This window comes from Trachinotus anak, unplaced genomic scaffold, assembly GCF_046630095.1.
Source record: "Trachinotus anak isolate AG129_WGS33_773 ecotype Australia unplaced genomic scaffold, CSIRO_AGI_Tana_v1 ptg000009l, whole genome shotgun sequence".
NCBI lineage: Eukaryota > Metazoa > Chordata > Actinopteri > Carangiformes > Carangidae > Trachinotus > Trachinotus anak.
In genome coordinates, this window is record NW_027273860.1 from 11,307,448 (window position 1) to 11,333,042 (window position 25,595).

At 41.3% G+C, this 25,595-nt stretch overlaps 3 protein-coding genes and 3 non-coding genes across 7 annotated transcripts in view; 1 reads left to right on the forward strand and 5 right to left on the reverse strand.

The window, feature by feature from the left end:
• Positions 1–297: 297 nt before the first annotated feature.
• Positions 298–4,803, reverse strand: rpl7 (ribosomal protein L7). Its single transcript, XM_071485337.1, has 7 exons — positions 4,768–4,803; positions 4,155–4,254; positions 3,850–4,016; positions 3,043–3,180; positions 1,663–1,772; positions 710–925; positions 298–343 (listed from the first exon to the last, which is right to left on the reverse strand). The coding sequence occupies exons 1-6, from the start codon at positions 4,779–4,781 to the stop codon at positions 717–719; spliced, it is 738 nt and encodes a 245-aa protein (XP_071341438.1). The 5' UTR covers positions 4,782–4,803; the 3' UTR covers positions 298–343; positions 710–716.
• LOC139625755 (small nucleolar SNORD12/SNORD106) lies at positions 569–661 on the reverse strand. Its single transcript, XR_011692009.1, has one exon. It is a non-coding gene; the product is annotated as a small nucleolar SNORD12/SNORD106 (small nucleolar RNA).
• On the reverse strand, positions 1,260–1,350 carry LOC139625756 (small nucleolar SNORD12/SNORD106). The gene has a single exon (XR_011692010.1). It is a non-coding gene; the product is annotated as a small nucleolar SNORD12/SNORD106 (small nucleolar RNA).
• On the reverse strand, positions 2,829–2,920 carry LOC139625754 (small nucleolar SNORD12/SNORD106). Its single transcript, XR_011692008.1, has one exon. It is a non-coding gene; the product is annotated as a small nucleolar SNORD12/SNORD106 (small nucleolar RNA).
• On the forward strand, positions 4,777–17,079 carry rdh10a (retinol dehydrogenase 10a). Its single transcript, XM_071485333.1, has 7 exons — positions 4,777–4,897; positions 5,209–7,386; positions 7,810–8,045; positions 14,394–14,492; positions 15,623–15,768; positions 16,438–16,569; positions 16,709–17,079. The coding sequence occupies exons 2-7, from the start codon at positions 7,101–7,103 to the stop codon at positions 16,830–16,832; spliced, it is 1,023 nt and encodes a 340-aa protein (XP_071341434.1). The 5' UTR covers positions 4,777–4,897; positions 5,209–7,100; the 3' UTR covers positions 16,833–17,079.
• A 6,058-nt stretch (positions 17,080–23,137) lies between these two features.
• Positions 23,138–25,595, reverse strand: part of stau2 (staufen double-stranded RNA binding protein 2) — an 87,525-nt gene continuing 85,067 nt past the window's right edge. For both annotated transcript variants that reach the window (XM_071485324.1, XM_071485325.1), the window contains exon 15: positions 23,138–24,683. In XM_071485324.1, the coding sequence (XP_071341425.1) occupies positions 24,648–24,683 (36 nt within the window). In that variant the 3' untranslated portion in view covers positions 23,138–24,647. The remainder of the gene's footprint in view (positions 24,684–25,595) is intronic.

The following is a 25,595-nucleotide window of genomic DNA, read 5'->3' on the forward strand; positions in this document are numbered from 1 at the left end:
TTATATTTGTGCTTCATTATATTAACAGTTAATGCTAAATAAATTATATATATATATATGTCTTGTGTGTGAGAACATTAGTATGTTGTTACCTCCCTTTTCATTTTGGGTGTCACTGAGCTGTAATACTCCTGAGAAAATATAGGTACCACTGATAATTACCAAATTAAAGTTGATAGGGAAAATAGATAAGTGCTAAATACCCCAAAAAAAACAAACAAAAAACAGTACTATATATGCATGGTACACTGATACATTAAATGGTACAATCACATAAATGACAACACCAAGGCAGGGTTAATTTTCCATGTTTTTATTGTACAACTTTGAGTCCTTTGAAAACCTGAAAAAGAAAGAAAATAGTATTAGACATACCAAAACATGAATAATTTGTTAACAGGCCCGTTTATTCCAGATATTTTGGAATAAAATAATTGCCATATATTTTAAAGGCATCTCATCAGCTTTTCAAATAGTTTGAACTAAATTAGATTTGTCCTCATTGCTTTTTTCCCCTGTGTCTTGCACAGAATAAAGCATCTGTAAGTGGTGAAGTTTTAAAGGTTAAGATGTGGTTTCAGACATTATTGGCTTATTTTCAGCTGTTTTTCACCATAGTCGATAAGATGGGGAAAAAAGAATATGCATCATTAACCACATCTGATGACATACATCTACTTTTAGACCTGCAGCTGTTTCTACAACTCACCATATCTTTAGTTCATCCTCCTGATCATTCTGTTGATCTGATCCTCCCTGTTGCCTGCGTCTCCTCCCTCCACAAAGTGTGTGGTCTTCTTGTTCATACCACCACGGGGTGACGACAGCTTGAAGGGCCACAGGAAGTTGTTGGCGGGCTTGAAGTTCTTTCCAACTGTGTAAATCTCATGGATGAGGTCCTCAACACAGATGATGCCGTATTTGCCTGCAGATGAAAAAGCTACATGTTTTAATTGCGCAGAATGGATTTTTCACTCAAACTTTACTTAAAAAATGCAATCAAAAGCAAAAAAGTCCAAGCATTTATGTTTTGGGCTATTTTGGAAACTATGGTACATTAAACCCAGACTTCATTTATTGTGTCCCAACATTTTCCATGTCTACAAAGTTATCAGGCAAATGTAGTAAACCCTTAAAAGGGAGACATGCAACATTTCATCTTGTCAAACAAAGTTCCAGTGAGGTTGAACTAAAGTCTGATTAACAGGGGTAAAAGTTTAAATAAATAACAAACAATCATAATGAGAAAGTCAGACTGGCATGTGGTTTCAGACACAACTGGCTTAGTTTTCAGTTTTCTCACCAAAGTCGATAAGACGGGGAAAAAAAGTGTGCATCATTAACCACATGTAGCAGTAAGTCTTCATCTCAGTGCATTATTCAGTTGAGTCTGGTTCTGAAACTGATCTTTGAAGCAGCAATGAGTATCACTAAATTACACGTTAATAATCGAGTATTGAAGTACGTGAATTGAGACACAGCAATTATAAAATTAACAAGCACAGAGAGACAGCATATCCTGTTATCAGTTATTACTTCTTCTAGAGGAGTAACACTCATGTTCATTTTAAATCTAGCTGTCGGGTATCTTTCAAATGCATCTCAACACTACTATGTAAAATTTTTTTTTTTTTTTGAGTAAATGCTAATAAAATAGCATACCGAGAGCCTTCTCCACCAGAGCGTTGTCTGTGAGGGCAATGCGCTGTTTCCTCATTCTGCCATGGCCACGTTTGTAGATGAGCTCACGCACAGACTTCAGGTTGGGATATCTGGGGAAACAAGTCAAATTAAGTCTGAGCAATTTAGTTCACAACATCATAAGATTTGTATATGGGCAATATCTTTCCAGCATTTAAGAATTTATACTTTCTTATTAACTCAAATTATATTTCTATCATTTACTCCCAACTTGGTTAGAACGTGCTTCAAAAGAGGTTAAAGTATAGAGAGCAGTTCAGTGTGAACACAGATTCATGCCACAGCTGATGAACAACCACCAATGATAGAAGACCTAGTATTGCATTAATCATGTGTTTCACCTAATGGTACAAAGTGTTATTAACCAGGTACGTAATATGAATATGGATATATGCAGAAATTATGAAGATATGTGGTACTGGCATCACTCAGATGTAGCCTGACAAACCCAAACTAACATTTCATTGACAGTAGGGAGCATGTCCAACCAACGATACCGTACTGCTCACACCACAAGCAGGCAGAGATTGGATGCAATTATTTATAATATAAGGATATGAACACCACATGGATACACAGAAGCAAGACTGACTACAGTCTTATACAAAGCAGTGTCCATAACCAATATTAAGCTTTGTTTCGTTAGTAAAGGTCAAGTAATATCTTTTAAAAGCACAACTGAAAGTTAAAAATGTTTCTAGATAAACATCTAACTTTTACTCATAACAAGCCATTAAATCTACACATTTGACTAGCCATGCTTTCACCTACTGCAATTAAATTTGACATTAGGTCTATTTTTTTTGTGAATTGCTAAACAGTACTTCTGACATTTGAAGTCAGGATAACAGTCAAGAAAGCATTAAATGCATTACATACATGGTAATTATATTCTCCTGGGGTGTGAGATAAAACAAAGAAGCATAAACAAAGTATCATCATTGTGACTTGTCTTCATTTTAAGAAATGACGTTAGTCCTCATTAAAACTGTGTCACCACTGTCAAGAAACTCACACCACTAGGAATTTTCACATAAACCATTATCCAACATCAGTGCAATAAACATAATATTTTGTCAAAAATACAGATGTGCAAGTATTGCACTTCAAGTACTGTCAAGTCATGGAATGTGGTTTCAGACAAAACTGGCTTAGTTTCAGTCAGTATTCACCATGGTCGATAAGATGGGGAAAAAAGTTCAGCATCATTAACCACATTCCAGACAAGCATCTAGTTATAAGAGTAACTCAACATCAGTATTCCTTGCCTATTAGTCCAACCCCTGTTGAGAATATGTTTATTCTCTAGTTGGTTACATCCAACGATGAGAACAGCCTTACCCCCAAGCAATGTAAGGCTCTGCAATCCTGAGCATGTTGATAGAGGCCTTGTTCAACTTGACGAACACACCATTGAAGATCTGGCGCAGACGGAGCAGCTGCAGAACTTTGCGGACCTTGGGGCTGACACCGTTGATACTGGAAAACAAATGATTGTCATTAGCATAGGGTTTAATGTAAGGGTCAAGCTTTTTCAAATTACAGCAGTGTTTGTGGTTTCAGACTATAATTGGCTTATATTAAACATCTGTTTCACCATAGTCGATAAGTCGGGGAAAGAGTGTGCATCATTAACCACATAAGTCGGAGCACAACATTTACATGGATTGCTATATTAACCACATTTAGATATTAGTGAATGAAATTGCCTTCTTTACACGCTGGCCACCAAACAGTTTCCTTTCCTGATTTACATCCCCATTAACTGTATTCAACACAATATTTAAAGTGCTATCAGTAGATGTAAACCTATTTATGGACTCATACCACTAAATACAGAGCAGAAACTCAGAACTGCAAAAGCTTCAAAATGCTTTTGCAAATCTAGCATACAAGGAGTAACAACAACAGCAACAGGATGTAAAGATGAACTTCATTCCAGATTGAATACTAGAGAAAACCTGACTATGTAGAAGGAAGTGTTCAGTCTTTAAGCATGCAAACAGCATGTGAGCAAGAACATCAAGTTATATCACAAATCTATATCAACAGCTTGATTGGAATTCAACTTGCAATCCATGTAAATGTTCGTGACCATGTTTATGACAAAACAGACAGTTCTACTGCCAAATAATAGACTTTACTCACCCTCTGATCCTGATGACAAAGGCCAGTTTGGGTTCAGCTGGCACATAGTAGTTTCCCACCTTACGAGCAGTGCGGCCCAGGCGGATTTCACGCCTGTACATCTGCCTGTACTCTTTGTGGTACTTCTCAGCCCTCTTGTAGATCAGTTTCCTGGTCACTTTGCGGGCCTGTGATCACAACAGAAATACATCCTCAGTCAGAGCAAGAATGAGGGATGGCCGACTGACACGTTCAATCATACATCAAACGACTGCGAATCAGACATCAGTTCTTTGAATGAGCTCTTTTACAAGCCTGCAAGTTACCTTCTTCTCAGCCAGCATCTTCTTGACACGCATGGCCTTCATGGTGGCGAAGGCCTTTCGCCTTTTCAAAAGGCTCTCAGGGACCGCCGGAACTTTTTTTCTGTTCAGGTGATTAAAAAAAACTCAATGAGTCTCTTGTAAGCGCAAAAACAATATCGTCTAATCTTACACATTTAATATACTTAAGTGAGAGGTCTCACCATCGCCGCTTGTAGCTGTTAGCTTGCTAACCTGTCATTAACCGGCTTCCATACAGGTTCTGCTACTACTTTGTACATTAGCCTACATGTATAGGAAGCATTACCAGCATTACAGAAATCTACCAACATTTAACAGTTAATTCCTAACTACTTTGTTCTCACTATTGGCATAGAAACTAGCCGCTTATTTTGTGCATGAGGGCTACGGAGACAGCCATGTTGTACTCTATCATCTGACAACACATAGTCAGCATGAAGTAATTATAAAAACACTTAAGAAACACAATCCTAAACAATACTAATAGGATTGATATATATATAAACTAAACAATCCATCCAAGGCGTAAAATTAGCTAAGAAAGTTGTTTTAACACTGGATGTGCTTAGATTATGAGACAGCGGTAAACACTCACTCTGCGTCCGCCATTGCGCCCACCGAGAAAGAGAATTTTTTCTTTGCGCATGTGCGCGTTAAAGGATTTAGGACCTCCACGGGCTGTCCGTGTAACTGCCTGACTTGTGAGCGCCTTTAGCAAGCTAGACGTAAGTCTAATAATCTATTCTAAAGTAAATTTAATCGTATTTTTGATAAAAATACGATGTCATGTCGGTATACTGCTCTCTTAAAATATTGTTGGTTAAATTACCCTTAAATTTACAGTGTCATATCATGGTATGTTTGTTTTATTTGGATAGTGGTACTAGAAGTTCAACAACACTGTAACTATTTTAACTTTTAACTGTTCATTCCTTCATTCGTCTGCATATTTTCGGCACCGATTTGTTTTTCTTATGGAAATAATATGGTTTAATGCACAGTTGAAAGGCTAACCTTTCCAACGTCCATACCACAGGTGATGTTGTGCACTCGCTGATCCGGCAGAGGGAGCAAGCACCTCACTTTGCAGGCAGAGCTGAAAGAGCGTGTGTAGGGGACTGTTTCTTTTGCTGACCTCTCCGCTGGATCCCCTGGATCTCACTGGGGAAAAAAAACACCTTGTCTACTTCATGTTGTAAAACGCAGGCAGTGCGATGCACAACAAGGTTATGGAAACAAGAAATAATATGTAGTAGACTTGCGTCAAAGCCTCCATCTATCAAAGATGCACATTTCATTTGAATCAAAATTGATGCTAAAGTATAGTTTTGCCATACTGTTACTTGAGTAGCTATTTCTAGTTTTATAGCTCACTTTTCTCTTCTTTGCAAAATCTTATTTCAATATAGGCCTATCCTTATATGCAAAACTCACATGTTTTGCACGTAAAGCATGTGAGCCTATAGACCTAAATACAGGAATACCCATCAGTGATTGAATGCTCTATGAAGGAACTTCAGAAAAGGTATATCTGCTTTTAATTACTTTTACTTACTTACTTTTGCTTTAAAGTAATATTCGCATTTTGGTATTAATCTATATTAGTAAAGGGTCTAAAGATCCTTCCACCAGTGGTTTGCCCCCCCGAGACACGCCCACTAAACATGGACAAACACATGACAAAGGCTGCTGCAGTGCTGCAAGACGTTGCACAACTTGTACTTTAAATAAGAAAAGGTGTAAAACGCATCTCAGGTGCGTCATATGCTCTTGTGGAGGGCACGTCTGTCTTTCTGTCTGTAGGTAATTTTTTTTTCCTTTGGGCTATCATAATTACCTTCACTAGGCAGAGGAATAATATATGTAATCTATTTGTATATATGTAGCCTACGGGTTGCTATTGTTTTTGTTTTTTTTTACGTGTTTGTGAACGCTGCCCACTGTATCGATCCACTTTCACTTTCCCCAATGAGCAGATCGCAGTGGATCATTGGCTGTAATATGACTTGGATTACTTCTGATTTAATTTCAGTAGATATTATCAAAAACGTATGGATATTCTTTTAGGAGTTATTGTTCCATGTATGGGCGGACATTGACCTGGACTTGCAAGATATGTCCTGATCCGTGGCTGTTGGAAATCAGCTTTTTCTGTGTTGCAAAACCTCAACATCGATATAATCATCTAATTACTTTAAATGTACCTAAAACCCTAATCCCAATCCTATTCATAATTAAAAAATAATAATTAAACATTAAGACAACACCACTCATGAAATGAATCAAAACCAGGACATTTAATCTAGCATTCTTCTTTGTGTAACTGGCGGCTGTAAACCACATTTTCTTATTACAAATAACTTTGCTTTCAGAACAACAAAAGCCCAACCATGAAGAAGCAGCAGCTTTTAAAGGGAATGAAAGCCTAATCTCCGATCTTCCACTGGGATAGTGAATTGGAAAAAAATCGCAACAGATTAGAGTTAGGAAATCCTCCAGGTTACATCACCTCTGAGTGTAGTGTGTGGACGAGGCGCTTTATTCTATTGGGTCCAGCACTGATGGGTGGACTGAATAAATAGCGAGTGAGATGCGGTTGAGGATGAGATGAGTGGAGGAAACAGAGGAAGTAGGAGGCACAGTTCATAGTAGCTGCTCATAACTCACTGCAGCCGTGCGTTCGAGTGGCAACTGGACTCTGACTGAGCAGCATCTGAACTCTCTTTTCACATTTGACTTCTGCTCCTGCCTGCGCCCTTTTCCGCCACTTTTGCGTGTGAGCGTTGTTGGCGTTAGTCTCCTGCCCGCACTGTGATCCAAGTTGGTCGCTTTAACCCGACTTAGCTGCTGCAAACAGGTAACAAGAGGGGAAACAGTCCCTGCGCGTCCTCCGCTGCTTACTTTGATTGATTGAAAGCTTTGATCAAGATGATGATAATTATTGCGGAGTTTTTCGTGGTCATTTTGAAAGTGCTCTGGGCTTTTGTAACCGCCGGGGCCAAATGGGTTGTGCGGCCCAAGGAGAAGAGCGTGGCGGGACAGGTGTGTGTGATCACCGGGGCTGGAAGCGGCCTCGGGCGGCTCTTCGCCAAGGAGTTCGCCCGGAGGCGAGCGATACTGGTGTTATGGGACATAAACAGCCAAAGCAACGAGGAAACGGCGGAGATGGTGCGGCAGATTTACCATGAACTGGACACTCCCATAACCAAAGACGGTAAGTGTGCTTTTCTGCAGCAATTAGGATGTCATCGGGTTTTACGCACGGTCAGCGAGATCGCTTGACTTAAACCACATTCTGTTCTGTGTCTACGATGGTGAATTATATTTCAAGGACACATGGGCACATTGTCACCGTTGGTGGGATTTAACGAAACACTGAATTTGTCATGTGAAATGTTTTCACATGGCAGGATACGTGGATGTGGTTTCAAACACTTCTACTTGATCAGGTGGTCTCTCACTATTTTCCAAAAGTGTAGGACACTGTGGAAACTGTGAAGTGACTGAATGATGTGTTTTTTTTTTTTTTGTTTTGTTTTTTTGCAGACGAAAAAAAACCCATCACTATTTGCAAATGCCCGTCTAATTTTCCTTCATTCATATTTATTAATAACAATGACTTGCTTTTCCCCCGCAGGACCTGTTGGAGGGGTGGAGGAGGTCCCTCCTTTTCAGCCACAGGTCTACACCTATGTGTGTGATGTTGGGAAGCGGGAGAGTGTGTATTCTACAGCTGAGAAGGTGCGTCGGGAGGTGGGAGAGGTGGACATACTGATCAACAATGCCGGCGTCGTTTCTGGCCATCACCTCCTGGAGTGCCCCGATGAGCTGATCGAGCGCACCATGGTGGTCAACTGCCACGCACACTTCTGGGTGAGTTCAAGCAGCAGCCAATAAGCATTGCCAACTTAGCTGAAAAGAGTTAAACTCAGTAATTAGAGTTGTATGTTACGATATGGTGGTTTTGATATATCTGCCTCAGTTTCCATGAGCACAGTGTTATCAGATGTGTTTACTTTGATGGCAGGTTCACAGGAATGTTTCCAGTCTGACTTGCATGCCTATTCATAATCTTATCCTTCTGTGTGCCAAACTCAGGAGTCAAAGGGGTGTGTGTGTGTGTGTGTGTGTGTGTGTGTGTTCCCTCAAGGATCGAGAAAATATGACCATAAATAGTTGCCTTGCGTGTTCAGATTTCAGCTCCACTTAGTTTAATTCTGCCAGAGGAAAGTCACGGGTTTGGCTTTCTAAGTCTTGCCTCTGCTGCTCTTTAACAGCCTCAATCAGCGATGATCCCCATGGCATGTCACTCCTTCACTCTCCTCTCTTTTGCTGCACAGATCCACACAAATCTGACTTCCGTGATGGAGGCAGGGGGCTCTGTACGTGGGTTGGATCTGTCTCAGATCAGCTCACCACATTTTGTTGGCAGGGGGTGATTTGTTGTGTATCAGATTTTACTCTGGCTCTGTTCCTTGGCCCTTTCAGTGTGAATACTTATCTGAAAGGCTACGTGGACTTGCTGGAGTGAATATGTTGCACATTAAATAAGCATACACTGCAGTGTTAAATCAGGCCAGGTGCTATCGCAGCTTTTTTTTTTTTGTATGTGTGTTTTGCAGGTGTGGAAAGACAATGGTTGCAGCCTGCCACAGCAATTAGAAATCTATTGGGAAGAGCAACCTCACTGGTGGGCTTGAGAGCTGGGCATTAAGTATTTAGGCCACTCTCCTACAATCCCAAATGAACCAGTAATGAGAATTGATTGCATCGCTTGGCTATGGCCACCTCTTTGGGACAGTTGTCATGATTGTGCATAAATTGGTTTAGAGGCCTGCTGTGGAGTAAATTGCAAGGATTGGGAATGTGTCCTTTGCTTAGTTGCATGGCTCTGAATTGACCATTTCATCTGTGATTGTATTTGTCACAATATATTAAGCAATGTGTCAAGTGAAGCGGATGATGCTCATTTTGAGACTTTGGCCGCTGGCTTTTTCTTTTTACGGAGAACTGCATCCTCTATGATACCATGAAACCACAGTGATTTGAAGCTCACTAATTGAGCATGAAAATCTCTTGTGTTGTCAGTCACACACAGGTTGTGTATTTCCTCCTTAATGGATGCTCCATTCAACTATTCATGTGCCTCTCTGCTGGCTATCTACACGTTCTTTTACATCCAGGATTTGGAGTCAGTATCCAGTGGTTGGGTGGCAGATTTGGGATTCTTAATAGAGGTCTGTGTTCTATTCTGTGGAGAGTGTGGTTTCTTAAGGGAGGAGGGGGATGAAAGAATGAATGGCCAATATGGAGGATGTGGTTCATTAAAGACACAAGCTAGATGAATAGAGCTTAGACTAACAGGGACCTGTCCACTTTCCTCTCTTACACAAACCTTTGTTTTTTTTGAACAACTGGTTTTTAAAAAAAAAAAAAAAAAAAAAAAAAAAAAAGCTTAATTGTGGTTTATGACTCAACGGACACCCACACATTAGACCTTTAGTCATGCAGTTTTGAAGTGGAATTTAAACAGTTTTTATTGAGTTAGATGCTTTTCAGCCTTTTTGACAGAACACTGACACTAGAGGGTTATTAGTAAACAGAGGATTTTTTTTTTAAAAACTCTTAGACAGCGGTTCAGTTGATGACCCATTCAGACCTTGTCATTTCAGTTAACAGAAGCGGCTCTGCAAGTTCGCTGGCTTCACCATTCTTCATGCTGCTGTTAGGCTTTTCATTTCCTACATTTTTAATACTTCAGCAGTGTGACATAAATAGCTTGGGATGCATTCTTTTTGGTGTATTCATGTGATTCAGCTTGTCCAGCGTCACCATTTGGCAAAACATCATAATGACTTTGGCCATTCAGGGAGACATCAGAGAAGCATTGTCAACCAGCAAAACTTCTCGGCCTCCACCCAGCCATAATCCCAGCCAGTTAATGAAATGGTCCCAAACAAGCAGTTTCTCAAGAGCAACATGACAGCAGGTTGAACACTTTATTTAAAATGCACCACTGAGTTTAAAATAAACAAATGAAAATCCAGAGTCCAGATGAAGAACAAGATATTTATTTTGTATACGTTTTCATTTGTTGGACGGTGTAGCGGGAATAGGGCAGTGATGGAGACGTGCAGGAAACGACTGGTAATCGTAGTGTGTGTGTGTGAGTGTCTGCCAGACCAGCCCAGCTCAGAACCCACACTTTGTCGGTCCTCCTTCCTCAGGCCCCTTTGACTCCTCCCAACCTGATTTGGAGGCAGTGGGTGCAGCTGCATTGGAGTCACGGAGGCCAACTCTGTTCATCCGGCTCTGCCACACACACACACAGACACACACACAGACACGCACAAGCTAACTATGATTCAGTCCTTCACTCCCTTTAGGTTTTTATGAGGCAGGGGGTCATCACATTGAATTTGTCTGATGATGCTTTGATTAGTCCAGCTGGCACTTTGTGATGTTTGAGGCTCGGTTTTTAGTCATGCCGTGATGGGAAATGTGCAGTCATTTACACTAAGTGTCACCAGAGTTTGTGTTTGAGGATTAGTGCGTGTCTTGTGGAATGACTTGAAAGGAAATCATCCTCAGCATCTTGAGCTGGTTATCCAACAGGTGGTTTATGAACAATAAGCAGTAGTTCTCCCTCTGGTGGTTATCCAACCTCTTGCGCGACAACATGAAAGCGCAGAGCGCTCGACAGTGACATGGCGGGAAAAGAGCAGAGGAAAGAAAAGAGGAAGGAAGGCAGTGCCGTCCCATCCACAGGCGAGGCGAGAGGGTAATGGTAAGCTGCTGCTGACCCACTTTATCTGACAATTGGTTTCTTGTCTGTGGATCAGCTTGACAAGATGCCAGGCGACAGGAGCCAAGTTCCGCAGGCTGCATTCCTGCTGTAGCCAGAGAAAGGAGGCAGCCAGGCAGAAGGGTCCTACTTGACTGGTTTTATATGGGCCCCTCCTCAGGCTGGGTGCACCTGTACCCCTCAGTGGAGCTAGCCATGACTACTCCCATGTTGGGTCTCTCCCTTAGCATGTACCTGTTGTATATCCGAGGATGAGACTGGGGCTGCATCTTCTAGTACGTCTTCTTATTCTTGTTGTTTTTGTTATTACTATTGTTATATAGTGCAGAATGTCCTTTTATAATTTCCCAGAGCAGGAGGTATTGGCTTTTAAATGTCTTGCTTTATCTGACAAATTCAGTTTCCTATCAACTGGGTTATCTTATGACTAATATTTCATCACAGTCAACAACTATTACCACATTATAGCCACAGAGCTGTTATTTATAGAAAACTCTTTAAAAATTGGTTAAGGCAGACAAAACCACATTCACAAGCCTGAGTTCTAATGGCAAGGTCTGATCACCTAAGGACTGTAATCTGAGAAGCTTTTTTCAAAGCAAATATTGTGTAAAAAAAAAAAAAAAAAAAAAAAAAAAAAACCAAAAAGAATAAAAAAAAAAAACAAAACATTAGTCTACCACTATGTGACCAAATGGGTAGAACTTAATATTGAGAAATTAACCAGTTGGATTTGTTTTGTGTAATTTTGGTGATTCATTATATTGCATCATGGGACTCGTGGTGTTTGAGGTATATTGACACCACTTCCTCTCTGGACTATTGATGTTGCTTTCTAGGTAAATTGGATGCGAGTTTCACAACCAGCAGGGGGGTTGAGGTTTAGTCAACTGTAGCAGTGGCTCGCTGCGTGGCCGGCACAACATGACCAATCTGCATCCATCATCCCTGATGACCACTAAACCCAACCCACTCAAATTCCATGATCTGCTGTAGGATCAGACAAGCTCTTGAGCTCAGGCGTTTTTCTCTCTCTCCTTCATCCTCTTGTCCAGGGAGAAGTCAGCCCAATTAAATGGCCATCTGGTCCTATGCAAAGGCCAATATTTTGTTCATATTCCTGTTGGTCAGATGCTAGCACTAATACAGCCTGACACCCCAGCTGCAAGAAGCTTTGTATGGCTTAAATGCTCCTGGGGGCACACACCAATTAGGGGGTGCAGCGGGCAGGGCACCCCCACATAGGCCAAGGAGGCCCGGCTGTGTCAGCGGGTAATTTAGCGTAACAAGGGAGCGTTGAGACCCAATTACGGCAGCTCTGATGTAAGACACGAGCCCCTGGTTGCCTTCACACATTTTGTGTCTGAGAGGTCAGCGGGGGTCATACCCACATGCCAGAGCTGCCATGAGAAGCAGGACATCACCGGAGGGTGGGAGAGAGAAGGGACGGTTGGTCGTGTTTAGCCCCGTCCTCCAGCTGAGGGAATCAGCTTCACCCCCCCGTCAGTTCCAGTTATTTTCAGACCACTCAGCAAAATTGTCAGGTTGAATTTGAGTTTTGGCTTTAGTCGTAGAATATTGGGCCAGATCAAGTCGTTCTCTTCACCCTGAAAGTTGCTGTGGGAGTGGGAAACTTTGGCTGAAGTCAGGTATGGGCATATCTTAACTTAATGCTTCATTTGCACGCAACTCCCTCCTTCATCCCACTGCCAGTCTGGCTCACAGAGGCCTCATGTTCTTTCGCTCCCTCTCTTTGGGCCCCATCATTCGATGAGTTGAACATTGCAGCAGCTTCAAAATTTATGTCCTGGAAAAGCACAGATGTTTGGAGCTGAGTCAGATCAGTTATACTGTACCTGGCTATAGAATAAGCGCCATCATGATAAAGTCATCTTCCTTAACCCAGCCTTTATCTGCGTAGATTTGACTTATTGCTTCCACTTTCATTTATATCACAAACAAGGAGAAAGATGTAAAAACCTAACAGAGGTTCCACTAGAAGTCCGTAGGTCTGATGCAGTTAATCTCTGGGTGCAGTTTTAATGAGGCTTTTCCTCCCCTGCCAGTGGTTTCATGGCTGTACTACCTGGTACCATGCTCTCTCTGGCTCCGTGCTCCCCTCAAGCAAATGTTTACAAAGGAGGCTGAATCATTTCTCTGGCCAGGCTTACACACTGTACCAAGCAATGAAACTGTTACCTTTCATTTATATAACCACAAAATGATTGGAAACTAGGAATGAAACTGTCAAATGTAATAACAAATGCTAACCCCAATTTTCCAAAGCCCAAGGTGATGTCTTAAAATAGGTAACGCATCTTACACACATACTGCAGCCAGCAAAAGATGAGTATTATTTGTTAAAATTGACTGATAAATTCTTTGTCTTCATACTATAATAAATTTATCAACTAATTGTTTCAGCACTGTGGGGAATCTCATGTTACAAAAAGGTCCCTTCAGTGTTTTTTAACCTCAGTGACATTTAAAGAGTGTTGGTATATGTATTGTTTGTCACTATGGTAGCACACATCTGACTTGAATGGATGTGGTTCTGCTACCAACAAAAGGCCTGCCGGTTGTTTGTAGACCTCCTAGTGGGAGAGTGATTGGTCAGTTCCTATCAGTGCTGTCACATGTCACACCTGCTGATTGGCTCATGCTGTGTCCAGTCAGCAGACGGGCAGAGATGAGGAACGGATCCATAGGTTAATCAACTGTAACTGCTGAAGTCTCTTTCTCTGAATCCCCTCCCCGGTGTTGCTCTTCTCACCACCTCACTAACTCTCATTGGACAGGCCAGTGGAACCACTCAGGCTCTCACGTGGCACCACGGTGAAACTCTTTCATCTCAGACCTCATCCCGCTGCAGATTGTTCTGCTGACTGCTGCTCGGGCAGGGCGCAAGGCTGTGTGGGTTAGACGATAGGCTGAATTGTATTGTTGGAAGCGTTGAGTGAACGGAGGCCTATGATTGGTGTTGTCACCAACTCTTTAGAGCCGGGCCCGACGACGGGTACCAGATCTGTGTGGGAAAAGAACAGATTGTACAGCAGCGCACACACCACATACCTGCTTGTCCACTGACTACCTGTAGAGGGGGACCCTCAGACTTCACTTTGCTCTAACTTATTCACCCCTGCCACAAAGGAAAAAATCTTATTGTGTTTAGAAATGTAAATGCTGCACCTCCAGTGCTAAGTTCTTTTTTTTTTTTTTTTTTTTTTTGTGCCTGTTATGAATTCTCATTCAGACGCCTCTGTCTGCATCACCATGGAGAAGAGGGAGAAACAGATGGGGGAACGAGAGGGAGGCAGAGAGGATCAAAGGGCTTTGGCACAGACAAACTGCGCAAGTGAACTAACCTTCCTCCTTTTTTTTTCTTTGCCCTTCTGTCTCTTCTGTCCTTCCCCCAGACCACCAAGGCGTTTCTCCCCAAGATGCTGGAGCTGAATCATGGTCACATTGTGACGGTTGCCAGCTCTCTGGGTTTATTCAGCACAGCTGGAGTGGAGGTTAGTATCATACACAACAACACATACACATCCCATCGTTCCCACCATCAAAAACCAGTGCTTTTCTCCAAAACCATCAGCATGCCAGCTAGCACACTGAGTCGGGGGAGGTTAGGCCCCCTTTCTCTAGTTGTCCCTCCACCCGTTAAATTAAGGGACACAGATGAGCATTGGGGAGCCTCTTATAGATTCCTCTATCTGCAGCAGTGGGGGTGTGGGGCCCCTATTGGGCTCTGGCCCCAGGGCCAGAATGAGCTGACAGCTCCCCAAGGGACAGAGACATCTTCATCACTGCTTTGTGAACAACTTGCTGCTCACTCAGTATTCAGCTCACAGCAGCTTTCATCAGATAAAGTTTTGGTTTCCCTTCCTATAGTTTTTTTTTTTTTTTCCTCTCACTCTTGCCCGGTATAGATTCTTTTTGTTATTTTAATGCATATTAGAATATTTAGTGTGGTCATTTATCTTCATAGTCACAGAGGGAGTAAACTGGTAGCTGTCCTAGAAGGTTTTATTTTCATTTTCAGAGAAGAGAGATCTCCTTTATCTCTTTGGCTGAGAACGGTGTCATTTTCAGACAGTCAGTAGGGACTACTTCTCCATTTGCCTTTGTTTTTATAGCTGCACGTTTGCTTTTGTTGTAAAAGCATTCATCCATAATGATTAAGTCCCCTTTCAAAGGGACTGAAGTGTAGTCAGTTTTTGTTAACCTATTATGCTTCCTGGAAATGCCTTGAATGGGATTTCAGACGTGCACATTAATTTCAGGGAACCAAAGCCCTCGCTTGTCATGTGGGCACAGTCAAATCTCTTTATCCTCCCCCTGTTTATCGACATGCATCTGTGTTTGCTCAAGCCTCTTTTTAAAAATTTTTTAAAGATTATTTCCATGGCAAACCACATCAAAACCTTCCCACCAAGCCGAACAGTCTCCTGATGCACAGGAGAAGAATGCTAATGAAACCGTAGAACAGCGGACAGGCTCGCTCGGGTTTTTGTGGCTGTATCATTAACAGCAAGGAGAGACCTTTGTGCCCATGGGGCATGTTTGATAATGTGCTCTGTGATTCCTGGGTGCGGGCAGGGGCAGAGTTTTACAGGAGTAACCTGTTCTCTCTTTATTCCCTCAGGATTACTGCGCCAGTAAGTTCGGTGCCATTGGGTTCCACGAGTCACTGAGCCATGAGCTGAAGGCCTCGGAGAAGGACGGCATCAACATGACTCTGGTGTGCCCTTACCTGGTCGACACGGGAATGTTTAAAGGCTGCAGGATAAGGTTGGCTTAATACACACCGCTCACTCTAACTGTGTTTGTACGCGCCGATCTTTTTTTAAGCGATCTTGCACCTGGGATGAGTTTGTCATGTGTAATTTTCACCGTATGAAATTGCCTCACAAACACATTCTGAACTTCAAAGCAGCAGCTGATGGTTTGTGTTTTTGTTAGACGCACATTATAAAAGTCACTTGTATTCCACTGGTCAGCACTCTGCTTAAACAAAGAGGGTGACTTTCCCAGGGGAAAACCTCCCCAACAGGTGCACCTGGACTAAAATGCCCCCCCCCACCCCCTCGGCTTCTGTAATAGTCCTCATTTTGTTTGACAGTTACAGTCGGCAGGTGGCACGTCCTTCGGCTTTACTGTCCCAGCACTTTGGGGCAATCACCGTTACGCCGCACAAGAACTGCTCACAACCTTTTTATTCATTACTGATTAAAACTAGTTGTAATTCTCTCTTTTAAAGTGTCGTCCAACATCTTCAAATTAAATGCTCCTTAAATAAATTCATCAAAAGTATTTTTTTTTTAACCTGCTAAAAGCCCCTTCCAGTCTAGTTTCGGAGTGATTACAAACTGAAAATGTGTTTTTTGTAAAATTGCTTTTAATGTGTATGAATTTTCAGCCTTTCAGTAACTAAACTCTGGTATTTTTCTGTCCCTTCAGGAAGGAGATTGAGCCTTTCCTGCCTCCCTTGAAGCCAGAGTTCTGTGTTAAACAAGCCATGAGGGCTATCCTTACTGACCAGCCCATGATCTGTACACCTCGCATCGTCTATATGGTCAACTTCATGAAAAGGTGAACTGCCTCCTACGTTCTAATATCCCGTTTTCCCCCTTTACATCCCCTCATTTTAGTTCACCTCTCCCTCCATCAGCTCTGTTACTGTTCATGAGTATCTTGTGTCACTAATCCTATCTCTGTCCTGTCTTTGCAGCATCCTGCCCTTCGAGGCCATTGTGTGCATGTACCGGTTCCTAGGTGCCGACAAGTGCATGTACCCCTTCCTAGCTCAAAGAAAGGAGGCCATGAACAACAATGAGGCAAAGAATGGAATCTAGGGGGCGCTGTTTGCAACACGAACAGGGGCACATAAACCTGCAAGCATGAGGAAACAACCACTGAGGATGAAAATGGGGAAGAAGGAAGAAAAGACTGAATCTAGACTGGTGCACTTGCATTGAGCAAATGCAAAGGTTTACCATATTGTTCCTCTGGAACAAAGAAAGCTGTGTACTACACAAAGGATTTATTTGACTTTGTTTGTCGTTTTTTTTTTTTTTTTTTTTTTTTTTTTTTTTTTTTTAAGTTTGTTTAAAGAAACCAACATCTATATACTATGTCACTAGTTTTGAAATCATACAGAAAAGATATCCAATAATTAACTATTTACATAATGTAGTCACCAGCCTTATCTAGTGTCATTGTGGAAATATACAGTATGTTACTGTACAAACAGTAAATATTTTTTTTTTTTTCACTTTTATTTTATTTTTTGTAGACATGCACTGTAATTTCAGATTTATTTTCTCTACACTGCCAGCATTCTCTGTGTAGGAAGGTTCAACACAGCAAGTCAAACTACCCAACCTCTCCCCGCACAGAGGCTCTTTTTCGGCCAGTCAGGAAATTGGTTTGCAGCTTATACAGGATGGATTATAGCTTGTGCCATTTAAAATAAAATAAGAGAAATATTTCACAATAAAATTTTACCATATTTTGTATTTGTTAACAACTCAAGTTACAGACATGTAGCATATGTTAATAATGAAGTCTACGCATTCCAAATGGGACATTTAATGGCCAGATTGTGGCTGACTTAAATCTCCACAGCAGTTTCCAGTGTAATGAGACTCAACAGTGTCCCTTAATGGCCCTATTATATCAGGTCTGTATTGACTAACCTCTCAAATGAAAAGTGGACAAGGGATTCAATGTCCTTGGTTGAACTAGTATTTCTGACACATTCAGAATGTACTGCTTTGGGAGAAACTGAGAGGAAATACATTTTTATTTCTCTCATTTGTCTTTATTTGTCATTTCAGGAAATGTGGTGTTTATATTGTAAATCTATGTTACCAATATTATTTGTTTAATTAAAAAAAAACAAACAAAAAAAAAAAACCCTGACAAAGGCTGTAACTCCAGGTGAACCGCTGTCCCAACACTGATGTGTGGTTGAGGGAAATGTGTTAAAGACACCAGCTTTCCATTATTCTTTCCAAAGTAACACTTTAACTCTCCTGTCCATTGTCCACCTTGTACAGTTAAAGTGAAATGTATATGTTTAAATGTTGTGAATACCCCAGTATCCCAAAATGACTGTCTCCACAAAATATTAGGTTTATAAATATTTTATATACCTTTGGGACGACAAAGTTTTTGAATTTCAACTACATTCCAACAGGCGTCATTCCTCCAGTCGCAGTGATGAGCCTAAATTCTCTACCTCTTAATTTTTGCCATTTTTTTTTTTTTTTGACAGTATGACATAAGCCTCTTTTTTTTTTTTTCTTTTTTTTTTTTTTTTGTAATTTTCTGAAGACTGCTCCATAGCAGAGCAAATGTGGTTCCAATGTTTAGTGTCTCTACCTAACTTAAATTAATAAAGTGATTTAGATTATTACATGGTGTGTGTGATTATCTGTGAAGTCTTAACCTGTCTTGAGAATGGCAGAGGAAAACTCTCCTCTTGACCTTCAGTGCTGCTGTTTTCACGCCTACACTTTCTTATAATGCTGATAACTCCAGATGTGATCTAAAGTTAACGCCATTAGTCAGCAATTTTTAAATTCTGAGCTAAAAGGAAACAGTTCCTCAGCAGAAACACCTCTTGTTTGTTATTCCTAATTCTGTGAATCACCACAGTGAGTGACAGGAAAGAGGATCTTCTGCAATGCTGATGAACTTCTTGGACACAGTTCTCATTGTTACGATAACACCCACCCAGCCCTTTTCTTCTCTTTACAACTAGTATCGTATCGCTGTCTTCCCATATTGTATCACACATGAGTCAGGCAGCCTTTAGATATGGGTGTTGGCTAAAGAGGGCAAGAGCCATTTGCCTTTGTGAGTAAATAGCATAGTGTATGTACACGCAAGCAGACATGATTTTTAAAATGTCATTAAAATTCAGGAAGGTCACACTGAAAACCACTAAAAAAAAGTCAAGTTATGAGTCACAGAAAGGTTAGGTTTGGGTCACAAGTACTATTATTTATCACTACCACTACTGTTATCATTCAGCTTCATACAGAGTGAGAATAATGACTGGATTGGGTGGGCTAATGGTTAGCAAAATAACCCATTAATGGTACTTACCTGCATCAAAACAGTGCAACTGTCTACATTGTCGGGACACCTGGGAGCAACAACAATGAAATTCCCATAGTTTCCTCTGGAGCTGTTAGGCGGCTGACCCTGACTTTAAATTCCCCAAGCAAGAAAAAGAGCAACATTTCATAATTGGTGTCAGCAGAGAATCACATTAAGATGTCATGAGCTAGATTTGGACTCACATGGTAAAACTGCTGAGTTGTGTGTGCTTTGTGCAGGAATGTTGCCCTTGAGGTCACCTCTTTTCTATTTGTCAAAAGATTTGGGGATTTTAGTGACCTAAGATGCTCTTTACGTTCTAAACTTAAAAGTCATGTGTCGCTATTGTCGAGCTTGGAAAAACACACTTGTTTTAAGCTTAATGAACATGTGGTTTTGACACATTTCAGTAGGTTTTCACAGTCAACAGAGGCGCATGAAATCCTGGTGAAGTTTTCTAAAAATATTTTTAGGAATACATTGCTTGCAATTAGAATTTGTGTCTGATATGTTTTATTTTTAATTTTTCACAAAAACTGGTACCTTGTTTAAAAAGAAAAAAGAATGTAATCGGCTAAAGTACATCAACCCCTTCACCCTTATTAAAAAAACATTTTCATTTCAAAAGTTTAACAACTGGAAACAACTATTCTCAGTGGATGGGGTATCAAGTTTCCACCTCACACTTTTATACTGGACCATGACTGGCTTCCAAAGTTGTTTTAATGTCCCAAAATCATGATTGTAAGCACAACTGAGCTCAGGGAAACTTCCCTCTTCAGCAGATGAATGTGAAAATAGCCTCCTTAGTGTCACACTCTGCACAGACAGCACAGTGGGGGTCAAGTAACAATTTGTAAAACTCGATTTAGAGAAAATTAAAAAGGAGGAAAAGATCCATATTTCTTCTCGATAAATGCCTTCCTGTTTTTATTCAGATGCCAAATGGCTGAGGTAAACTGCTGCCTTTAAATGAATTATAGTATTTGCTGAAAATATAATTAAGGAATTAAATGTGAAAAAAAGAAAAACACAATGCTTTCGGTGTTTGGGTTTTCTTGGAAAATCTCAGGAATAACAAGATCATGAGCCCAGGCCTTAAGGTTTGAACTCTGTGTATCTGAAACTGGGTCAGACAAACAGCCGTGTCTTGAAATTTTAGTCCTGTCTCAGACCTTTCCTCATCACTGCCTTGTCTCCCCAGGCAGGATCAATTCTAGATGAGTTGTGAAAATTAACTCAGCTCAGTGGTAACACAGTGATAATGGCTTTAAGATTTGAAATACCAATTCAGGTATATGTCTTCATACAAAAACAGCACAGATTAGAAGCTGGTGAGAGCTGGTGAAGCTCTGACCACACAGAAAATAGAGTTAACAGCATTAAAGTTTATGGTTTACAGATGGCAAAAATAAAGTAGTCCATCAATTGAATGTTGGAACTGAAATAAATCACAGATTTAACACGTTTACACCTTTCAAAATCCTTCCACGGAATAAACTAATCACTTAGTGACAGAGAATACACCCATCTTCCAGACACTCCGATTGCTCACTGCGAGTTCCTCTCCAACCTCCTCGGTGCATTAAAGGGAAGCGCGGAGATGTCAGAGCTTCAGCCCTCAGCACGCAGCGCTCCTCTGCCGTGACTAATCAGGGCTGGATAAAGTTGCTCAGTAGCAGATTAGTTCTAATATGAGGGAGAGTTGTACTGACAGCTTCGATCCCTCTGTGCACAGAAGCAATCAGCAAGTGCAGCCACTTCCAGCTACTGTTAGGACTCCATGTAGCTCAAAAAGGGGCTATTAAACAGACTTCTTTGTGCTCTGGTGAAGTACACACAAGAATCCTTTTTACTTATCCAAAAAACGAAAACTATTAGGATTTTGGCTTCAGTCGTTGCTTGGACATTGATCAACAGCTATAGGATTCGTCTCACTCTTTTATCCTCCTGTTAATACAGCTCTAATTTAGAGGACTTCAAGGGGGTTGATGGGACATAATTCAGACGGAAAAATCAATGACTCTGGCATTTGCTTTTGCATGGCACGGACGATCTCCACAGCCCCATTGATTTTGTTCTATTTTGGGCAATAAGGTCCACTCCCGATATTGGCTGGTCAGAGCAAAGCAATTCATCTTGGGTCGAACATGGCCTCAAGCTGGTCTGCCACAACCTGCACAAGCTTCTGGAATAGGGATCTGCTGCTAATGTGTGTGAACAGCCTTGGCGCTCCTCAATGGCTAGCAGATGTAGCTGCCAGCTGAGTCCATTAGTCAGTGACGTTGTATTAGAACGCTGCTGTCCCGTTCATTCATTCATCTCGCTAATGGGGGAGAGCAGAGTGGGATTCTTGATGCAGAGGCGGTCGGCGTGCTGGAGGACGGCACAGGTGGTGGAGTTACTTGATGATGGAATGATGCAACAGAAGAATGTCATAGATAAGAAGCACACAATCTATCCCTGTGCTATCAGCCCTGCTGAAAAGTTAAAGATTAAGTATTGCTATTTGGAAAACACAAGCAGCCTTTTTCTTTTACTACGCGACGACAACCATTACAGCATAGGGTTTGTCTCCAGTATAAATTAACAGAGCGTGGCATTAGAGAGGTTGTAGCTATTCATTCATGAGGCTAGATCTTCAAGCACAAGCACAAGGGAGGGACAACATGAAACAATGACTGGTATTTTTGCCTGCTTAGCTACATATTAAACTGTGAAGATCTTGGTGAACTAGCAGGCGGTCCTGAAAATGTTGCAGGGGGATTTTTAAATGATAACTCTATTTTAAATATACTGCATGTAACTGTATATATTTTTACTGTCAATAAAAACCTAAAAAAACATTTGCCTGTATAGTCAAAACTGTGCCGCAGTCAGAAATGATTAAATGAACACAATAAGTCACACTGTTGCACTGGATTATCTGCCATTTATTTAACGTCAAATCACATACCCTCTCCTGCCGTCGTTAATAGACACAAGCCGGTGTTAATCCGCAGCTGAAAATAGTCCTCAACAAATTCAGGATTTCCTCCTGTTTGATCAGCATATACTAAAAACTACAGTGCCCAGCTGTCTGAGGAAGTTACTGAGCCAGTTTTAAAAATTTAACTACTGTATAAAAGATGTTTGTTTTCAGTAGGAATCAGTGGGCCTGGAGCTGAGAGGCACAGACATGAAGGAAAAGTATTGTTAAAGGCATTATTGGTTTTGGGCTTTTTCACAGGATTTCATGGCAGTATAAAAAAAACTATAGAATATCCTCAGGTGTATAACTTGTGTACTACTGAGAGATGATAAACCATGGTGAGCTACTGTTGTCATCAGATAATTAGAAAGCATATAGCATATGCTACAGCTTTAGATAAAGCAGCAGATGATAATGTGTGTGTTACGACAAGAGTTGGAATAATAACACACTTACAATTTTAGTGCACTTCTGTTTGTTTTTCTTGGTGCACAACCACCCATTCTTATTTGTAATTGCTCATTGAATATTATTATATATTATTATTACAGACAGCGGGATATGCTTTAAAGATGAAAGTAACCATAAATGCACACAATATACACTGATTTGTGTTTTGTGATGTATGTAATTAAGAATTATTTGAGAACTTCATTCAAAAGTTTCTGTCATGTGCGGAAAATTCCAAGAGCTTTCAAACACATCACCATACTAAGGTCATGTGATGACAACTGAGTCAACTCCATGACAACTGAGAAAATTTTATCCACTGATGCAGACTGTTCGATGTGGTTGAAAGCACTGGAAAAAGCCACCACATGGACCTTGAGTTAAGAGTATTTTGTGACGCACCGATGGTGGTGTGCACACCCCATCAGTGTTTGTTCTCCTGCTACAGCTACTGTCATCACAGTGTTTCCCATTTTCACTTACTTAAATCCAATTTACATTCCAGCGTATGCCTTTAGAGTATGTGTAAAAAAGTAGATTTAAGTATGACGAGATAAAACGGTGTTAATTATTCAGAGTGAGGTTTGTTTACATCTGCTTGCAGGAGAAAGAAAGAGACAAAAAAACAGATTTTTTTTTCCACATGAACTGAGGTGTTTTTACTGCATTTCAGTAACAGAAACAGCCTTATTACACATTGCACTCACAGCGAAGAAGAAGACACATCCTCAGTGTCAGTGAACAAAGTGATTCAGAGTGGCCTTTAGGGGAGGGAGCCTGCAGATCACACGCAGGCTCTCTCCGCTCAAAAGATGCCCTCCAGAATGCAGGCATTAAAAGCACCCAGTTGATGCCTTGGCAGGTCAATACAACACACACAATGGGTGTAGATGTGATCGACAAAACTGTGGGGGGGAGGGGGGGGGGGGGGGGGGATGATCCACTGACACAAAATCACTGGAATGGAGAGGACTTTTCATCCACTGGAGGACATGCAGTCCGTACAAAACTCTCTGGAGTTTGGACTCTACGTTAAAAGCTTACTGGCAATCGAGAATGTGCATGAAAAACTAGCCACTGTCGATACAACTGGCCTCTTTTTCTAGTTAAAAAGTACAACTGTGGTGGCCCCTTTGTCTCCGCTGTTGGTCGGGTGATGCTCCAGTGATGCTATGCCAGTGTGGGGTCATGTTAAAAAGGGATAGGTAGACCCATCAGGAACTAAAGGTCGGTCCAACCTTCACTCCTGGGTGGTCAGCACTTCTACTGATTACTGCTAACACCAGTTTTGTCCTTTTTGTCCACATGAAAAAAACTTTTCTTTGTTATTTTTCGGAATATGATACTCTTGCAAGTCATACACATCCATATAGATAGATGAACTCTTTTTTTTTTATGTCAGCATACAAGGTAAGCTGGGTGACTATATATGAAGACAACAACTACAACTTTCACAGCACTGGCATTGGTTAATTTTAAATACAGTACTCAAGCATTGTTAGATTAATAAAATAACAAAAGAAAAAAAAATAAAATAAACGGAAACAGAATACCCCCGAAAAAATAAGCTACTGTACGCAAGTTGGTTTCTCGCCCTAAAATGTTTCTTTTGTATTTCAATGGCATGATGTACATATTTGTTTTAACCATACCAACAGACATTTATCCAAAGGGAAAATTGTCTATCACTTTGGATTTCCCTTGATTTCATACAGTACCATGCATTTATCTCATTAGTTTGTATTTCGTTTATTTATTTTTTTGTCTCTAAATTTTGACTGAAATCATCAATAAACGTGTTAAGATAGCGTTGTCTTCACATAGACTCAGGTAATGGTTGTTTTAGTCGGTCATTTCTCGGTGCACATCCACCCTATTGCATGTTGACAGGTTTTTGCAGGATACAGTGGCAATCGTGGGGTAGGGGTGGGTGGGGAGGAGGGGTAGAGAGAGTGGGGGAATTGTGGGTAGTGGGGACACTGTGTAGGTTGTTGCTGTAGGTTATGGGAGATCAGGGTGAAGGGTGGGTTGGGTTTGTAAGGTTTGTGTATGCCAAAGGAGGGGGTTTGGGGTTGTCAGCTCCTAGACGACAGCCTTTGAATCCTTGCAGACCTGAGTGGTGGTGCCTGAGTTAGTCTGTTTAATGTCCGTCCTCCCTCCCACATGGTTCACTGGTCTGAAAAGACAAATGAAACTGTGTTAGGGCGGATTTTGTCCGATGTTCCGAATAATCAGTCCTGCTCCGGGTAATTTGTTCCAGTTCTTTCAAAACAAGATAGATGATTCTCGTAAGAGAAAACGAAAGTGATGCGACTGTGACTCCAGACACTTAACAAGTCCTTGACCTCACTCTGTTTCACACTGACTGATCAGCTGTAGAACCTGTGCTGTGTTATCAGAAAGGACTGTAAAGACAGAGATTCATGTGTGTGGGTGCAGCCAAAATAAAGCAGAATTGGGAGAAAAAAGTGTATTTTCACATTGATCACTGCAATATCTGAGGCTCACTGACCAATAATGTGTTTGCAGAAAAGTATGGGTGAATTAATGCGAGTGTAATTGCTGCCCCATTCCCTGATGGTGACATAAATGAAGCTGTTACAACTCTGCGGTTGTCTTTCCTCTCTTTGTTCCTTTCCTCTTTCACTCTGAAGGAGACCCGGGGCGGCAAGAAAACAGCCCTGCCTTAAAAAAAATTTCCCAGGGCACACCTACTATGAAAATACTCCAGAAATGCTTGACAGTGATTTTCTCCCAACATACCCACACTGTTCCTACTTTCCTACCCGATTCTCCACTGTTGTCCTTCCTCCTTCCTTCCTTTCCTCCCTTCCACGGGACATACGGAACAAGGGGTAGGAAGGGGAAGTACGTGGAGAAAGCCCTCTCTTCTGCCATGACTGAGCCTTGGTGGTGATAGTCATCATGCAAAGTATCACGCAGGAGTGTGGTGCATGTAAATATATACGCCTACTGTTGCTTTCCTATGGAAGAAAATGTCGAGCGGAAATGTTGGACGTGTGTGTGGGTGGGGAGGGAGCTGATGATGGGCCAGCCTGGAGCGTTGGGATTTGCAATAAGCCAGATT